General features: G+C 43.0%; 1 protein-coding gene across 2 annotated transcripts in view; it reads left to right on the forward strand.

The window, feature by feature from the left end:
- The window catches only part of ccdc88c (coiled-coil domain containing 88C), a 46,102-nt gene that overhangs the window by 15,594 nt on the left and 12,564 nt on the right, over window positions 1-17,944 (forward strand). For both annotated transcript variants that reach the window (XM_042387904.1, XM_042387905.1), the window contains exons 4-26: window positions 2,656-2,725; window positions 3,461-3,519; window positions 4,675-4,758; window positions 6,437-6,580; window positions 7,161-7,393; window positions 8,019-8,100; window positions 8,469-8,627; window positions 8,948-9,094; window positions 9,377-9,527; window positions 9,619-9,800; window positions 9,913-10,050; window positions 10,138-10,422; window positions 10,506-11,303; window positions 11,571-11,698; window positions 11,826-11,967; window positions 12,062-12,205; window positions 12,629-12,790; window positions 12,945-13,222; window positions 14,663-14,806; window positions 15,364-15,550; window positions 15,708-15,853; window positions 16,043-16,132; window positions 16,266-16,567. In XM_042387904.1, the coding sequence (XP_042243838.1) occupies window positions 2,656-2,725; window positions 3,461-3,519; window positions 4,675-4,758; window positions 6,437-6,580; window positions 7,161-7,393; window positions 8,019-8,100; window positions 8,469-8,627; window positions 8,948-9,094; window positions 9,377-9,527; window positions 9,619-9,800; window positions 9,913-10,050; window positions 10,138-10,422; window positions 10,506-11,303; window positions 11,571-11,698; window positions 11,826-11,967; window positions 12,062-12,205; window positions 12,629-12,790; window positions 12,945-13,222; window positions 14,663-14,806; window positions 15,364-15,550; window positions 15,708-15,853; window positions 16,043-16,132; window positions 16,266-16,567 (4,255 nt within the window). The remainder of the gene's footprint in view (window positions 1-2,655; window positions 2,726-3,460; window positions 3,520-4,674; window positions 4,759-6,436; window positions 6,581-7,160; window positions 7,394-8,018; window positions 8,101-8,468; window positions 8,628-8,947; window positions 9,095-9,376; window positions 9,528-9,618; window positions 9,801-9,912; window positions 10,051-10,137; window positions 10,423-10,505; window positions 11,304-11,570; window positions 11,699-11,825; window positions 11,968-12,061; window positions 12,206-12,628; window positions 12,791-12,944; window positions 13,223-14,662; window positions 14,807-15,363; window positions 15,551-15,707; window positions 15,854-16,042; window positions 16,133-16,265; window positions 16,568-17,944) is intronic.

The following is a 17,944-nucleotide window of genomic DNA, read 5'->3' on the forward strand; positions in this document are numbered from 1 at the left end:
GAGCTCAGCGGCTCAGTTAAAGTCAGATCTCCTGTTAGCTGTCACCATTTTATTGATCTCGGATTAGAAATGTGAGCCCAGTGTGTTAGTGGGCCATGGATTTAGGCCTTGTGTGTGTGTGTGTGTGTGTGTGTGTGTGTGTGTGTGTGTGTGTGTGTGTGTGTGTGTCTAAATGGGTCAGTGTAGCAGCACATATTGATCTCTTGTCAGTTTTAAGTGTTAGATCCTGCTGGTGATGTTGCCGCAGGAGAATATCTATAGATCTGAGCTAGCAATAGTACACATGCACACACTCCTGGTGAAAGATAGAGTTCACATTGTGTTAGTGTTCAGTTTGTGTAGACTGAAAAATAAAACATGCACCAAAATAATACGTACATATTTCTCACAGTAAATGAGGAAAGATACACATTTAACAGCTGACAACTATTACATGTATGTTGATGTATTATTATTATGTAATGTTGTGGAAGTCTGTCTGTCAAACAACCAGCTGATGTAAAGAGTTTGCAAGAATTGAGTTTTGGTGACTAGTAGCATTGATCCATCGTTAACATCTGATTCACGAGTTTCTAAAAAAAAAACACTACAGCAGATTTATTAAAGGCTGTTTGTGTTCCACTGACTAAGATTCCCAATGTCTTTATGAGTTGTCCCCAACTACTACTGTCATACATCAGACATAAAGTAGAGCAGCATTGATTTTTAGAGGTGACGTCATCTTCTAAACGGCCATAGTTAAAGATGATCCTCTGGGAAAGACCCGTTCTCCATCTTGTCCATTGTTTTGTCATTTACGAGTGCGCTTTACCACTATTAAGTGCAGACAAACCTCCTGTGCATCCTGCGACCTTGTGGTCCTTTTCTAAGTGATATGTTTTCCCCAGGAGAGCCGTCTTTGCATCAGCACCTCCAGCATCTGTGTTCCATAATGCTCTCATGTTCATGCGGCTTCTACTGACAAAGCTATCAAAGCCACACAGACAGTTCTGCCTGAGCTAGTGTGGGAAACGTAGGCTACAGCAACACTAAGGTCAACAGTGGTAACATTGTTTCAGTTGTTGCAAGCTTGAAATAATCAACACTTGATTATTTGGATGGATTATGTCCATGCAAACATAACTTCTGTTTGTTAATAAGAAAGCTCCACAGGGCATCTTTAATGGCAGGTACCTTTTAAAACTAATGACAAACATTCACTTGTTAATATTAGCATTAAAGCTAACACACAGCTGAGCTGAAGTACAACTGTTTGTTGAGTCCAGCTTAGAGTAAATAGATTAGCACCAAGTCTGACATTGTAGAGGTGAGCCTGACAAACATGTTCCCTCCTCTGGTGCCGCCGTTAGACCAAATGTTACACTTTTTGTCCCACTCATGCAAAGAATCGAAAGACTTCACTCTCACTCGCTCTAGCAGAGTATCTTCAGCGGTTAGTTAATGGGTTTCTTTGACATCATCTGTCATGTTTTTGTATGAAACTAAAACTTAATGTCAGTGCTTCCAGACTGTCCATAGGTTTCAGCTGCTCTACCTTAAAGACATTTGGTAGTCAGCTCACATGTTTTATTCACACCGTACTGTGTGTGTGTGTGTGAGAGAGAGGGGGGGGGGGGGGGGACTGTTCGGCTATCACCTTACCTGCTGGTGTATAGGCCAGTGTAAGAGTATCTGCAGGTATTACACTACCTGGACGTTGTCCCTGCAGCTCAGCTCAGTTGTAACGGTCGTGTAAGCTGAGAGTGCATTTATTTGACTGGTTAGCAGGTGACACTCTAGATCAGAGAGAGCCCTATACCTCCATGAAGCTGTAGCAATGACTGAATAGCAACACTATTACGGGTCACATGTGGACTTTGGGAAGGTGTGTATGAGACAGTATGCAGGTGTGTGTGAGCATTATTCCAGCCCGCCCTTCCCTGCTGACAGTCACTTCCCTTCTCTAGAAACACTCAGAGTCAGCACACACACTGACACTCCACACCTCCATCAGTACATTTCCCTTCTCCTCAGCCAGAGGTAATCATCATGTCACCTCCCATGAGTCCTTTTCTCTAAACCTAATGTCTTCCTATGTGACCTTAATCCCCTCATGTTTCCTCATTTCAAAACAAACAGCTCCTCTGCCTCTCCAACACTCTTAGCGTCAGTGCATTTGATTCATTACAGTTAGCTGGAGTTTATTTGTCTGGCATAAACATAAAATATTGAATTTTCTTGTCCCGTCTGGACAATCAGGTGTGTTTTTGGGAGGCAGGAGGAGAGGATATTCTGGAATGGAAAGTATTCCCTCCTAGCGGGCCGTTTCTTTCCTGAGTCGCACATACACTCACACACTCTCTTTGTCGACAGCGGTGTGTTTCCTGTTGGCTGCTCGCCTGTGCACACATGCACACACACACAAACACGTAGGCACACATGTCTGGGTCAGTTGGAAGCTGGACTTTGATTCATTTCTACAAAATGTGTTTTGATCAATGCTGAGTAACTCTCATAAAAACAAGAACATCACCTGCAGATTTTGTGACCGCAGTTAGTCAACAGAGGAGCAGCTACTAGATAATAGTTTGTCTTGCTCAAAAGTCTTTTAATAAGTGAAGTCTTGTCTCTCTCTCTCTCTGCCCCGCCACCCCCATGTCCTCTGCTCTGTTACAGGACACATTACAGCAGTTAATAGTCATGCCCCTTCCAAACATTCTCTGCATCGCCAAGGATCCCATATCAGGTAACACACACACTCCCCGCATATCACACACCCTGTTGTTGACCAAGCCCATATAGTTCCACTACCCTCATTCAAACATTCAGTCAGCTTTTCCTGTTAAAGTGAGAAAAGTGTAAAGAGCTGCTGGTAATTAAACAGTTTAACCAGAGTGGTTGATCAAATATACAGTTAGATTTTTTTTTAATTCTCTGCACCATGATCAGGAAATTTTATTTTTTGATATTTGGTGATGTTTTCTCAGTTGTAACAAACAATATAAGGCTACTAGGCTTTTTGCATGAAGAACAGTGGGCAACATCTGTGTCCTTATACCCTTATTCTTTACATTTTTAAACAGAAGGAGGAAATTGCTTCAAACATACAGTGTTGGTACAGGCAGTGTGTAATGATAGCAGGTCTACACTGAGCCTGTCTGTCATCGCGGCAGAAGTTGTACTGTATACTTCACTATATAGTTTTGTCTGTATCTCTGTAGAGTTGAACTAATGTGAACTGAAATGTTCAGTGATTGACAAAAGCCAGGTTAGTCAGCAGTGAAAGGTTAGTTATTGCATAATATAGTCTAACACTGCCTGAGGTGTGATATCGCTCATCTATGTGACTTTTATTCTTGTTGTGCCTTTGTAGTTTTACACCCACACACTAACACTGTTAATACATTCTTTGCATTTGATGCACTTTGTATACACTGCAGGAAAAAAATATATGTGTGTTTTTGTCATCCCCCGCCCCTAGCTAGGAGCATGGAAGAGCTGAAAAGACTTTTGTTGCTGGTACTAGGCTGTGCTGTCCAGGTAACACATATTCACACAAACACACACACACACACACACACACACACACGTGCACCCAAACACGGGAGCTTACTGTACCACCCAGTCTGTCCCAGGAAGTGTGTTAGTGTCTGTTTAGTTTTGCATGTCTGAGCACAGCTGTTCAATGTGCCTACTGTGGTGCAGGGTGGGACTGGAAGTGAGTGTGACTGCAGGATTGAAAAAACAATGGTTTACGACACTAACAGCCAACAGGTTTATGCTTCTATTCAATGAAAATGTAGCAAGTATGAGCAGCTCAGTGTAAGATTTAAGAGCCTCGCTCAAAGGCACAATTGTTTAAATAGTTCATAAATAAATAAAACAATTCATGATGTGACCCAAACTAGAGTATAAACCAGTTCATTCTGAAAAACACTTTTAGTTATTGAAATGTTTTTTTGTCAGGAATATAGGAGGATATAAGATTTAGTCAGACGTGGTGAGTTAAGAGTTAATTGGGTTACCTGGAGAAATTAAAGAGGAGGGGCCAGTCATGCGGGAGGTGGGGGCACAGGTGGTTTCCCTCTTTGTTTGTCTGTCTGCTCAACTCTTTTTTTTTTTTTTTGTCTCTCATTTCCATCACTCCCATGGCTCTTTCTCAACCCACCAAACAGTTTTTCATCTTACCTTCTCTTGCTTTCCTTTGCCCACGGCTGCTCTGTTTCACCCTTCCTCACTCTCTCCTTCCTAACTTCCCTCCCTCTCTCCCTCCCTCTCTCTCTTTCTCTCTCTTCCCTTCTTTTGTCTCGCTCCCTACCTGTTCTGGTTCTACTGGTTCCAGGAAAGAGGAAGGTCATGAGGGAGGGATGAATTGAAAGACGGAGGGAGAGAGGGAGGGAGTGAGTGGTGGATAGAGCCGCATGAAAATGTTGTTGATGTTGTACAAAACAACTCTTTCTCCACTCCAGTCAAATAAACATGTGCCAAACAAACTCGCATTTTACGTCACACCACTTCTTTCCCGTAATCCCCTTCTGCTGACATCAATTAAAATACAGATATATTAACAACTTGCACATTACACATTTTTTATGACCTTTTTTAATTTCCTCCTTTATTTGTGTGTGTGTGTGTGTGTGTGTGTGTGTGTGTGTGTGTGTGTGTGTGTGTGTGTGTGTGTGTGTGCGCGCTCAGTGTGAGCGTAAGGAGGAGATGATAGAGAAAATCAAGCTGCTGGATATTGAGACCCAGGCAGCCATCGTCTCTCACATCCAGGAGGTGAGTAGAGCTCAGTGCTAGTAGAGCCTACGACAGAAATAAACCAGTGACGTTTAACCGTGATCCAAACTGAAAAGACTAGAAGAATAATCTTCATTCAGGGTACTTGAGACAAGATTTACTTGACTCGAGTACCTTGCTAGGTTTTCTGGTGCTGTCAACCGCATCCTGTGGTCTTCATCAGCGAATAGAGTTTGTTTAGATGTAATAGAGATTGCTCTGTTGCCACCACATGACCTAAATATGGAACTTAAAAGTACTGACAGAAATGTGATATAAGTATAACGTACTAATAATTGTCCCTAGTGCTTTTCTAATATTTTTGTCCAGTAGGACCATGAAAAAGGTATTAAATTGCATTGTGTGTGGCATTAAAATGTTTTTTAATTTGTTGAAGAGTGGTTTGGTCGGGTGTTCACAGACAGCTGATGTCTGCTGCAGGTGCTCATTCAGTCTTTTGTCCTGAGTGGCTGTTTCACTGATGTACTGTTCCCCATAGCTGTCACATGTGATGTCATGATGACATCACACACCACCTCTTCTCCCATGTTCTGACAATCTAGCCCACGGTCCAGCCACTTAAAGGAGTCCCACTGGGATGCTTCTGATGGTCTCTGTTGATTAAACATGGCTCCTTACAGCTGCTGCAGCTCTCTGTCCTCTTCCTCACTGCTGTGTGGGAGGTTTATCATCACTGATCTGTTATGTTTGTTTAAGGTGTATGGTGGGTTTTAGTGGAGTTCAAATCAGAATATTGGTCTGTGTTAGTGGGTTTCCTGTATGCTGTGGCAGCTCAACATCCTCTTCCTGTTAACCTGTGAACTTGATATGTGGGTTGATGTGAAGATGTCCACCAGACCCCTACCGATACCGAAACCAGATTTACCCTGTACAAGTTAATGGGGCAGATGTGTGACCTCATGGCTGTTTCTGTAGTTTCTCTTGTTATCATGTAAGGGAAGTTCCACACTTAGGTCATGTACTTAGGTCACAACCAAGTAAACTCCATTTGCACATGAAGACTGTGAGACATGGTTGAAATCTCTGTAAAAAGCTGTAATGCTTTTGTCATCAGCTGACATAGATAAGAGAACAATAACAGCGTAGTCAACAGTAATCTGTTCAATGATCGTGCATTCTGAATGTGATAGTTAATAAAGCTCCTTCCTGTTTTCAGAAAGCTTGTTTATTTATTTCAAAGCAGCCATCAGGCTAACCGTGTCACCATGCTAGTTACCTACTTCAACTCTGACACTTTGAAGAGTCTGTCACTGCTCTCTGTGTGGATGAGCATTATTCAAGCTCACAGAACTTCATTATTTGAACTTCCTGGTAAGATCCCGAGGTTTCCAAATATGTCAGACAAGTCAAGCTGAGTTACAGGGTAATGAGCGTAAACATGCAGATCATTTCAACTGTTCCATCTGGTTTAACATCTCTGCTTTTAATATTTTACTCATAGACATAAACTGCTAGAATGAACATACAGAGTAGGTAACATGTGCTGTTGTCAGACTGTTTGGAGCAATAAAGTCACTTTAGCAGTTGAATACAGTAGTTTTTGTGTTACTGTATACACACTACATGACATGTATGTATCCTAACTGTTGGAAACGGTTACAACATCTAATTTGTGCCACATTTGACAACATTATATTTTGTGTGTGTGTTGCTGCAGGTGACTCATAACCAGATGAATGTTCTCGACCTGTCCTGGATGGAGGAAGGAGCAGAGCTCACACAGGACGAGCTGGAACCTTTGTCCCGCAGCATGGCTGTGTCGCTACGGCAACTGATTGACCAGAGAGACAAGGCCAGCGAGGTACGGAGACTCCACAACAACCACTTCTTACTACTTTATTAAACCTGCAGTGCAGAACTTTTACATATAAATGAATGTCCTTTACATTCAAGCCCTTACCAAACGAGTTTACACAACGCTGATTAAGCCCATCACCGCCAGATAAATCTTGCTGTATTCAACACTGTACAGAGCATGCGCACCAGAGACTTCAGCTGGATAACTTCCGGTTAGCTCTCTGCTGACTTGAATGGGGATAAAATAATTTAATCGTGTGGCTCTTCTAGACTTTCCAAATGTTATCCGACATATGGTTTGGTCACATGTGTTTCATAATTGATATAAAAGGATAATATTTGATGATTTTATGATAATATAATTAACGCACATTTGTCATGTTGTGATGGCGTTTCAAACCATAACACACTATTCTGTGGGAAGTACTGAATAATATGACATTTTTGTCTAGAAATTGATCTAAATTAAGGACATTAAATATTGTCTGTTGACAGAATTGTTGAGAGCAAAAGAGTAAGTATGATAAGGCCCAAATAAGGCCTAATCCTAAAAGTAAATTTCACAAAACTCCTATACCTTCCAGGTGATTGTGGATCTGACCCAAGAGAGGGACTACCTGTCCAGTCAACAGCCCCAGGAAGGGTGCAGGTCCCTGGGCATGAGCAGCCCGGAGCGTGGGCAGTCTTCCGGAGGTGTGACACTGAATAACGGAGGGTCGGCCGTGACTGTCGCTGGACTGACCAAAGAGGAGAAGCAGCATCTGTCTGTGGAACTTGCTGATACCAAGGCCAAACTCCGCAGATACAGACAAGAACTGTGAGTCTTTTATGACTTACTGTGGACATAAGTCTAGAGAAAGTTAGAAACTGAATGTCTACTTAATTGTTTTAAAATCGGTGTTTCATGGCAAACAAATCTGCCAGCTCATACAGCTCATTACGTACTGTTGCCCATCAGAGTTGACCAAAACGTTTCTGTGGCTATCACTGGTTAAAGGCTGAACCGTGGTGATGCAAGCTGCAGCTGGAAGTCATTATACAACCAAGTTGGCTTATTATGCTGTCTAGTTCTGATAAATCTGCAGTATAATCACATAGAGGATCCATCTATTTAGAGATTACCTATAAACACACACTGCTTACACAGCAACTGAAAGTCATTTTGCTCAATGCACTGTCTAGATTTGTTTACCTAGATATATTAAAACAAAGTCTTCAGTACTTTTCTCCAACCTTATTATGTTCAGTTGTCAAACTCTTCATTTGCTGTCAACTTATCCAGGCATTACCAGGGTGTGGGGCTGATTATACAACATAATGATGGATTGTAACATTTTTAATTGAAGCTGACCTGTAATTTGTGTGTGTGTGTGTGTGTGTGTGTGTGTGTGTGTGTGTGTGTGTGTGTGTGTGTGTGTGTGTGTGTGTGCGCGCGCGCGCAGGGAGGAGAAGACAGAACAGCTGATGGATTCAAAACATGAAGTGGAGCGTCTGGATCAGGAGTTACAGAGACTGAAACAAGAGGTCAGCACTGCTTTATCATTAGGAATGTCAGTTCTGTTTTGCTTGTGTGTTTTATCAGAGGAAATTATTTTAAAAAGAACAGAAAAGCAGATTAGGCTGCGTGATGTTAGTCTAAGATTCTAGACAGAGTTTGGCATCAGTTAGTGGCAGTTTTCTGCTGTGAAATGACCATGTCCCTCATCCTGAATGCTGAAAAAACATTAAATTAATGGTCAAGTTAGTATTAGCTTAGGTTAGAGTTAGGGAACAAATGAAATGAAAATGAAAAGGCATTGATGTTTGTGTGTTTGTGTGTGTGTGTGTGTGTGTGTGTGTGTGTGTGTGTGTGTGTGTGTGTGTGTGTGTGTGTGTGTGTGTGTGTGGTTCAGAACCAGTCGCTGTCTTGTGAGGCTCGTTCGGTGCGAGCGTACCGGGACGAGGTAGACTCGCTGAGAGAGAGAGCGGCCCGCGTCGACCGACTGGAGACTGAACTCACCAGATGTAAAGAGAAGCTCAATGACGTTCACTTCTACAAGACCAGAGTGGAGGTACAAACACAACTTCACACACATCAGTGTCATACCTGGTCATGTTTTTGGTATATTTTTGTAATGTTCATATTTTTCATTATCTGTATGTTATCATCTACATTATTATCTACATTACGGCATGAACATAAGGAGGATTATTGGACTCTGATATGCATGAATATATACTTAAACTTGTTACCAACCCTTCATAAATCTTTCAGCTGATAGAGGAGAAACAAATGTACTATGAAACCAGACAGACCTGGCAGCTGCCAGTGGCAGTCCACTCAAAATGTGTGTGTGTCTGTGTGTGTGTGTGTGTGTGTGTGGTCATTCAGGAGCTTCGCGAGGACAACATGACTCTGATGGAGACAAAGGTGTTGTTAGAGGAGCAGCTATCCGCCTCCAGAGGGCGCTGTGATAAACTGCACACGCTTGAGAAAGACAACCTGCTGCTACGAGCTAAAATACATGACCTGGAAATGGTATTACACATCTACCACAGTCATACACTAATATATTTACTTTTCAGTATCAACAATTTATTCCAAAACAGAATGTTATGTATATTCTGTTTTAAAGGCATTTCCTGTTAAAAAGACAAAAAAGCAGACTACCACCTACTGTATCTAAATGTCTGTTAACCGCTTATGTGTCTCAGCCTGTTTTGAGGTTTGAGACATTACTATTTGCTAATCTTGTGTGTGTGTGTGTGTGTGTGTGTGTGTGTGTGTGTGTGTGTGTGTGTGTGTGTGTGTGTTGTGCAGGAGAGGGACAATGAGCGTCGGAGGTTGGAGGAGCTGGTGGAGGAGAACATGCTGCTGGAGATCGGACAGAAACAGAGTATGAATGAGTCAGCTCATCTGGGCTGGGAGCTGGAACAGCTGACCAAGAACCATGACAACACTAACACCGAGAGTGAGACACCCACTTTTTAGCTTTTCTGCTCTGTTTATTCTATTGTCCTCTATCTGTGTGTCCCAACCGATGTATTTCTTCTGCGCTGCAGCTCGGAAGTCGTTAGTTCACGAGCTGAATGAGTGTGTTTCCAGTCGGGTGTTGAAGCTGGAGAAGGAGAACCGGGAGCTGCAGGCCTCTATAGAGAGACTGAAAGAGGAGAATCACCTCCTGCAGGAGCAGCAGCTCCACACCCAGGAGCTGGACAGGGAAAACCAGGGCCTCAGCAAGAAGGTAAGAGGCCTTCATGCCCTAAAGCTATTTGTACAAAGAAGAAAATACACAATATATATTTGAATTGTTACAGAGAAGAACACTTTGTCTTGTTTATTTGTTTGTTATATAGTTGGAGCGTCTCCAGGGCTTACTGGACCAGGAGAGGCTGACCAATCAGGACATGGAGTCTCTCGGAGAGGAAATATTGAAGGAAAAACAGACACTGGAGAGAGATATGCACGCTCTGAGAGCAGAGAAAGACAGACAGGTAGAAAACACACACGCTCACGCTAGTTATAAGAGACCAAACTGCGTCCTTTGCTGATGCCCTCCTCTGCTTGTACCTTCCAATCAGATCTCAGAGTTGGAGAGTGAGAAGCAGCACCTGTCTGATGCGGTGGCTTCCCTCCGTGAGCGTGCTCAGTCTAACAGTGAGGCAAGGGTCCGCGAGGTGGAGGCAGAGAACCGCCTAATGCACCAGAACATCACTGACATCAGCTCCCGATTGGCCAGCTTGGAAACTCAACTCAAACAAGCCAGTGAGGAGGCAGAGAGGCTGAGGGAGAGGGCGGGACGGTGCGAGGAGGCGGAGAGGGATGCTGCGAGGTTGGAGAGGAGCAGGGAAGCTCTAAACAGAGAGGTAATCCACGTTTTATTTATGATGCACACTTCATGGCAAAGAAAAGTCACTGTATAAGACACACTTCTCTCTTTGGCCTCCAGGTGGCGTCTCTGCGTGCATGCAGCGAGCGGTCAGAGGCTCTAGAGAAGCAGGTGTTCTCCCTGGAGCAGGAGGTTCACAGGCTGAAGCGAGAGGCAGAGGAGGCACAGCGGGAGCTCCAGCGACTGGGGACGCAAGAGGCAGACAACAGCCTGCTGTCGAAGGAAAACCTGGACCTCCGCTGCTCCGTGGAAAACCTGCGCTCCTCATCCGCCCGCCTCGCCACCCTGCAGGAGGAGCATAAGGAGGCACAGAAAGAGACACAGGAGCTGCAGAGGAGGCTGGAGGAGGCAAGAGAGGAGGGACAAAGAGAGAGGAAGAGGGCAGAGAGGCTGGAGCTGAACTCAGCCACTCTGAACCAGGAGAAGCATCGTTTAGAGGAGGAAATAGAGAGGAGCAAAGAGGAGAGGGAAGAGGTAGAGAGAGAGAGGCAGGAGACGCAGAGCAGAGAGGAGGAACTAAGGAGGGAAGTAGAGGAACTGAAGGAGGAGCGGAAGAGGAGGGAGGACGGTGACGAGGAGAGGAGGAAGCTCCAACTGGACCTGGAGCAGTCGGAGAAGGGAAGGAAGCACCTAGAGAAGGAGAGCTGGAGGATCAGAACACTGCTTGAGGGGAAAGAAACAGAGCTGGAGGAGAAGGCCAGGACGCTGGCTACGGTGGAGAAGGAGGGTGTAGCTCTTGGTAAGGAAGTGGATAGGCTGAAGGAGGTGGCAGTCAAAGCCAAGGAGTTGGAGAGGGAGAACAAGGAGCTGCAGAAACAGGCAACCATTGACAAGAGAACTTTGGCTACACTGAGAGAGGTGAGAGAGAAAAATCTTTTCCTCACCGCACAACAAGTCTTTAGAAATGATTTAACTTCATCAGCTGTACTATAAATACATATCCAATCATACTGTTCCATATTAGGCAAAAAACACTAACTGGTTTATATACAATATTTAATAAAAGACTGATACCAGCCAAGATTCAGACTAACCTGCCCTGGTATGCCTTCTATCAGCTGTATGAAAGTGTAGATGTGTGTATAGATTTTTGTAGTTGTGTAACATGGAGCTTTGTGTGTACAGGATTTGGTGTCAGAGAAGCTGAGTGTTCAGCAGCAGAGTGTTGAGTTAGAGAGACTCAATGAAGAACTGGAAAAGATCGGACTGAACAGAGAAAAACTACTGCAGCAAGAGCACACACTGGAGGACAGGTAGCTACGTCTCACATAGCATAATGATATTTCACTCCTATTCCAGGTTTAAATGATTTTATATGCAGAACTTATTCAGAATGTAGAAATCAACTGATTTTCTTTTATGTGTGTGTGTGTATGTCAGCAGGTACAGGCTGCTGGAGTCCAGGCTGGAGGAAACAGTCCAACAGACGATGAAGATTAAAGAGGAGAAAATCTCCAGTCTGGAAAAGAAACTGGAGGAGAGCAACACACAAAGCACTACGCTACGTGCTGAGCTGGCATCTGTAAGGACACAAATTCTTGCTACTGAAAACGCACTTTTCTCCACTCTGTTTTTTTGGTGAATTGTTATGCATCAAGTTTTTTTTTCTGCTTTAGGCTCACCAGACAGTGTCTGCTCTGCGTCAGCAGCAGGAGGAAGAAAACCACTCCCAGCAGCACTCAGGGGGTGACAGGGGTCGTGGGTCAGCCACTGCTGAGCTGCTCCGCCTCAAAGATCATCTCATTGATGTAGAGAAGAACGTAAGATTTTCTTTCAATTTATGAACCCCTGAATAAAAACAAAATGTTTACCCACATTGAACGTATCATCTTTAATGTTTTCTGTATATTTTCATATAAATTATTATTATATTATCATTATATTTTGTCTCAACATGTGCTATTTATGTACCTGGTAGCACACTGTACTTCATATATTGTATTTATAATACCTTGCATTTGTACATTACTAGTTAATCTAACATACTCTTCATTTGCTCTAATTTTAACTATTGTATTTTTTAGCTTGAGCTCCAGTTTCTCCTACACTGATCCATAATGTTTAATCTCTTCAGTTGCTGTAGCAGCAATCTCAGGAATTTCTATTGGTCTATATATATTTTAATCAAATGTTTGGATGAGTGTTAGGTTAGTAACTGTTTTTGGTGTCACTGTTTTCTCCAGAATGCCTCCCTACAGACAGAGAGCAGTTTATTAAAGGATCAGCTTAAACAGCTGGAAAACCAGAACACTTCTCTCAACAACCAGATGCTGGGGCTGCAGCGGCACACCACCACCCTGCAGGAACAGAATTCCACCTTACACACACAGACCGCTAAACTACAGGTAAACACTAGATCATTCAGACATGTTGTTGTTTTGTCAAACTCTGCTAATAAGTGGGAATAACAACTTCTGTAATATTATTTTTGCCCTGATGATGTAAAAAAAAAAAAAAAAATCAAGTTATAGTGGATCTCACTGCGTCTTTCTTTCCCAGGTGGAGAACTCTACACTGTCATCCCAGAGTGCATCTCTCATGGCCCAGAATGCTGTGCTGCAGGGCCAAGTCACCGCCTTGGAGACAGAGGTAGAGTCATGGCAGCGGCAGCGCGAGGAGGCGTGGCGAGCCAGAGAAGGCGTGCTCAGCGACCACGAACGCCTGCTGAGCGTTCATGAGAGGCAAGCGCACGAGTACGAGCAGCTCATCAGTCAGCACGCTGCGCTGAAAGGCAAGCAGAGGACGCTAGAGAACGAATTGAGGACGCTGCACAGCAAGTAAGTTTATAACATACAAAGCCTACTGACACTGTCAAAACACAGTGAGGTAAACTCATAACCAGAGTATTGTCAGGGAGGAAAATATATGAGATAATAATATTACTCATCTTTGTCTCTGGCTGAGATTGTATGTTCGGTCAGATGACAAATGAAGAGTGATGAAGCTGTTGTTTTGTAGCTTAATTCCTTTGTGAAACTAACACACTGCAGGTTTGTGAACTACTGTACAGAATAATGACTGAAACATAGACAGTAAAAAAAATAATGGATGTAGCCACCGTGACGTTACCCATTGGTTTGTGGACTCCTTGATTAGAGGCATTTTGACCGTCGCCATTTTGGACTTTTGGAGTCAGAAGTGACCATATTTGGAGAGAGAGTGAAGCTGACCCTAATGCTAGCTGCTAGCTTGGTAAAATAGGTCAAGTGAGATGTAGGGTCATCTTCTCACAGACATCTATACAATCAGACTTCTTTTTGGAGCCAGTGGAGTCGCCCCCTGCTGGCCATTAGAGAGAATGCAGTTTTAAGTCACCTCTGTATTGGCTTCACTTTTTAGACCTGGAGCTACCTGCTTGGACTGCAACAGAACTACCATAGAGCACACTGAGTTTTAAGACATACATGGAGTCACATGAAACACATACAGTGTGTTCTCAGTTTCACTTTGTTCATTATTGACATCTCATACCCACCCTGTATCGTATCAGCACCAGTAGGTCACAGTCTTATTGACCAGTGACCGGAACATCAACCAACACACCACCACCATACAACCACAGCTTCACACTCAATTTGCTGTAATGATTTTTGCCATCTTGTTTCCAGAGTGTTTTTTTTTCCTCAGCTTTGATGTCATGCCAGAATTTATACAGACGATGGACCTTCCACATTGCTTTTCCAAAGGTTTCTGAAATGGTTCAGCAAGTATAACTAGTAATGACAGAGAACTTGTTGGGTTTGAATATAGATTCACACTGTTGTTATACCTGCCTGACTAGACTATTTGTTAATATGAGTTGACTGTGAACTTGTTTCTACGCAGTGGAAACAGGACTACAAATGTTTAACTAGTTCAAGGAATCAAACAACTCCTCTCATGCTGATCTGCTCTTTGTTGGCACTTCCTCAAACACTATTTAATCAGCAGGATCATACTGTCAATAACTAATGTGTTACATATTTTAGAGATTCAGAAAATGCTCTTATTCTAGGAAACTTATTATTCACACTTCTCTGCTCACCATTTCATACTAGCATGTGGGCAGACTGTGCAGGTGTAGAACAGTCGGTAGGCACCAAAAATACTCAGTTGCGTGATATCAAAGGTGTATGACAGTGCGACTTGTTAATCTTGTAAAAACAGACACTCACATAGGAATGTCTGTCTATCACATAGGAATAACTCTTTTGCACCATCTGTCTGTCTGTCTGCAGGCATTGCATTTTGCTGCAACAGAAGGAGAAATGGGAGGAGCAGGAAGGGCGTGGTCAGAAGGAGAAGGAGGAGCTGAACCAGGAGATCCAGAAGAATCGGCTACTACAGCAAGAGAATCTGCAGCTAAAAACAGAAGTGGACAGGTATATAAAAACAGTGGCAGACAGTAGCAGAAGGATGGTTTGTTGAAATTACCCATTACCAGAGTTTGCTACAAGTAAGCCGATGAAATCTTTATACATTAGATATTAAGACATTATTAGAGTTCAGCCACAACATCAACTATATGGAGGAACAAAGAATTTTTGTTTTGCAGCCTTCAACCTTTCTATAGGACAGTCATGGAGTAGAAGAAGAATACCACTTAACCCTAACCCAATAAAAAATCCTTAATGTAACCTGTCATAAGATATGATGCATAGATGCATATCAGAATAAGAGGACTAAAACTGAAAACAGAAGACTTAAGCATCACTCTTGCATAAACAATTAACTGTAAGTCCTAGTGAGGCCTGTACCACAAAACAAGATAAGTGAGTTATACAGCTATAATGATGATTATAGCTGAGACCCAACATTTCCCCCATGACCACATGCACATGTAGCTTTATCAATAACCGCAGAGTTAACAGAGCCAGTTGATAATATCTGCCCCACTAGTCTTCCCTTCTTCCTGAGTTCTTTCATGTTCACCCTCAAGGTTGACGGAGAGCCAATCACAGCAGTCAGAACAATGCGAGGGCTTCCAGCAGCGCATGAATGAACTCAAGAGCTCATTAAGCTCCTCCCAGCTAGAAGCGAGTCGATGGATGGCACGATACGATTCGCTAATGGAACAACACCAGGGCCTGGATCTAACCATGACCAAACTAGACAACCACTGTGAGGTAAACAGAGCCTTGTGCTTTATTTCAAGACACATGTGAAAAGTAACATTACTAACTTGTTTAGGAGCATTCCTTCTTGACTCATTACACTACAATCTCTATTGTTGGAGTCACAAACCATGAACTTTTCCTGACCCCTGTACACGTATGTGTTTAGCTGTTGAGTCGACTGAAAGGGAACCTAGAAGAAGAAAACCACCACCTCCTGAGTCAGATCAACCTGCTGAGTCAGCAGAATCACTCTCTGCTGGAGAGAAGCATGGAGAGCAAAGAGCTCTATCACCAGGAACAGAAACTATACATGTAACTACCTGCACACCATACACCGCCTGTATTCATGTGGTATACTGTCCAACACTTGTAACAGAAAGCATAAATGTAGCTACAGAGTTGACACCACCCTTAACATGTAATTATCTATAACATATGAATATTTATATATTAAAACTGATAACTTTCTTTGTTTTTTCCGTCTTTGTCTCTCTGCATCAGTGACAAGCTGAATGCTCTCCGTCGTCAGAAAGAGAAACTAGAGGAGAAGATCATGGACCAGTACAAGTTCTACGACCCCACACCTAAAAAGTAATGCTTTTATCAACACCTTTCATGTTTTTTTAGATAAAATATATAGGGCAGTATGAGCTTCCATATAACAGAATTTTATGCAGCAGAGAGTGATGACAGATATACAGTAAGTGTTGCTGTGTGTTGTCAGGAGGAGTCAGTGGTCCGGAGCCAAAGCTTTAGCCAAACTGATCAAACCAAGAAAGGAGAGCAGCAGGGAGAGAGGCGACCGAGACAAGGAAGGGGGCAAAGAGAAAGAACGAGCCAAGGGGGCCCCGGACATCCCCCTCCCTGCCCCGCCTCCCCTCCTACCCCCTGAAACCCCGCCCCCACTTCCACAGAGGACAGGAGTTGACGCCCCAGACAGCAGCCATGCCCACAGTAACCATAACAACCACACCACCAGCCCCAGCCTGGGACCCCAGAGTCCAGCGCTGACACCCATCAGCAGAGGTAAACACTGTCTCACACACATACACACACACACACATACATATACACACATTAAAAAAATGACAAAACCCCTCTTCATACAGCATTAGTTACAAACAGATGTCTGCAGATTAGTAATTTTCATCCCAGGATTCATGTCTGTGGTTTCTTCTTTAAGGGGTATAGTAGAGGAAACTGTACAAATAAAGGGTATCATTCTAAAATACACATACAGCATTTATCAGATACATATTTTCCTAATATGTTGGTTCCAAAAGTCACAAAGCTGAAAAAAAAGCAGCTTTGGATCTGGTGCACCTCCCCGTCTGCTCCTCTGGAGGGCGCCGTCGACTATCATATGACTGACTGACAGTTCAACTGACAGAAACTTTACACCTCTGTTTCTTCCACTGTATCTGTTCTCTACTGTTCCCACCGTAACCAGGCTGCTTCAACAGCAGGAATACTAACAGTGCTTAGAAGTGTAACTGAATGTTTAAGTAGGTTGTTAGTGCATTCTGTCCTAACATCAGAAATGTTTTCATTAAGTGAGTTGCGTTTATACTAATATGTATATATTTATGCGTTTTCAGACATTACCTGATGCTTTTATCACATTGCCATAAAGTGTGTGCAACAGTTTAAATTAAAGGATAAGCTTGTGATTTTCTATATTTTGAACAAATGAACAAATCTCACGTGTAGAAACAAACCAACAATGAACTCATTCTACTTAGAAGCATTGTGTGTGTATCCAAAGCCTAATATATCTCATTCCTCTGTGTCGAAGACCTCTGCTGTTGTCCAAAAACGTTATCAGTGAGTCACACCGCTGCGCCAGGGGACATGTTCCTGTGTCCCTGAGGAGCGTGGTTACTGTAGCTTGTTTAGAAACGGCTCCTAAGAGTTATAACAGTAATAAAAAAGTAACTCTCAGGAATGAGGTTCCTAGTACGGCAGGCACCACTGAGCATGTGCGGGAACACGGTTCAGTTCACAGAGCTTCACTAGCTTTTTGTGCTACATAACACAACCTCTTGACTTTGTACTGAAGTTCTTTGAGAAATGTATAATGTAGAACAAAGTCAAGAGCTTGTGTTATGTAGCACGAGAAGCTAGTGAAGCTGTAAACAGAACCACGTTCCTGCACATGCAACTTCTCTTCTGAGGGTTTTAATGTTATCCCTGTTATTACTCTATGGAGTCATTTCTAAACAAACTACGTTAATCACTGTCTTCATGGATGAAGTAACATGTCACCCAGCGCAGCGGTGTGACTCGTTGACATGTTTTTAGGGCACAAAAGGTAAAATATGCAAGTTGTTGTTAGATTTGCTTCACTCACCAGTCCAAAAAAACATTGGTAATCTATTGAGTGGCTGGTAAAATTTGAACATT

The sequence above is a fragment of the Thunnus maccoyii genome, chromosome 16, assembly GCF_910596095.1.
Source record: "Thunnus maccoyii chromosome 16, fThuMac1.1, whole genome shotgun sequence".
NCBI classification, from domain to species: Eukaryota; Metazoa; Chordata; class Actinopteri; order Scombriformes; family Scombridae; genus Thunnus; species Thunnus maccoyii.